Source organism: Morone saxatilis, unplaced genomic scaffold (genome assembly GCF_004916995.1).
Source record: "Morone saxatilis isolate NCDOM2014 unplaced genomic scaffold, NCSU_SB_2.0 Contig24, whole genome shotgun sequence".
NCBI classification, from domain to species: Eukaryota; Metazoa; Chordata; class Actinopteri; family Moronidae; genus Morone; species Morone saxatilis.
The window spans coordinates 26,843,841-26,844,133 of record NW_023339807.1 but is presented as its reverse complement, the minus strand read 5'-3'; the positions used below and the strand labels follow the sequence as shown (position 1 = coordinate 26,844,133).

The window sequence follows — 293 nt, the reverse complement described above, 5'->3', positions numbered from 1 at the left end:
AGGAGGACCTGGTTTAACAAAGTTGCTTTACAATACAGACAATTAAAATCATAATGTAAGAGCCAATAATTAAAACTGTAAAATTACTCCACATTTAAAGTCTTAATCTGCTCGTCTGAACTGTTTTGTTGTTTATTTGCAGAAGTGTTGGTCGGAGGACGGAGCGAGTCCGTGCGTCCTCATCGAAACCCCCCACAAAGAGCTGGAGCCTTCAGATCCATCCAGCTTCAAGCAGTACAGATTCAAGAACCTCTTCATCAAGGCCTCCCCCATCCCTCGACTCAGGTAACTGT

The 293-nt window shown here is 43.3% G+C and overlaps 1 protein-coding gene across 1 annotated transcript in view; it reads left to right on the top strand.

The window, feature by feature from the left end:
* Positions 1–142: 142 nt before the first annotated feature.
* The window catches only part of ccne2 (cyclin E2), a gene marked incomplete at its 5' end in the record, with an annotated part of 4,219 nt that continues 4,068 nt past the window's right edge, over positions 143–293 (top strand). Inside the window, 1 exon segment of the mRNA XM_035673000.1 lies at positions 143–285. Within this exon segment, the coding sequence (XP_035528893.1) occupies positions 143–285 (143 nt within the window).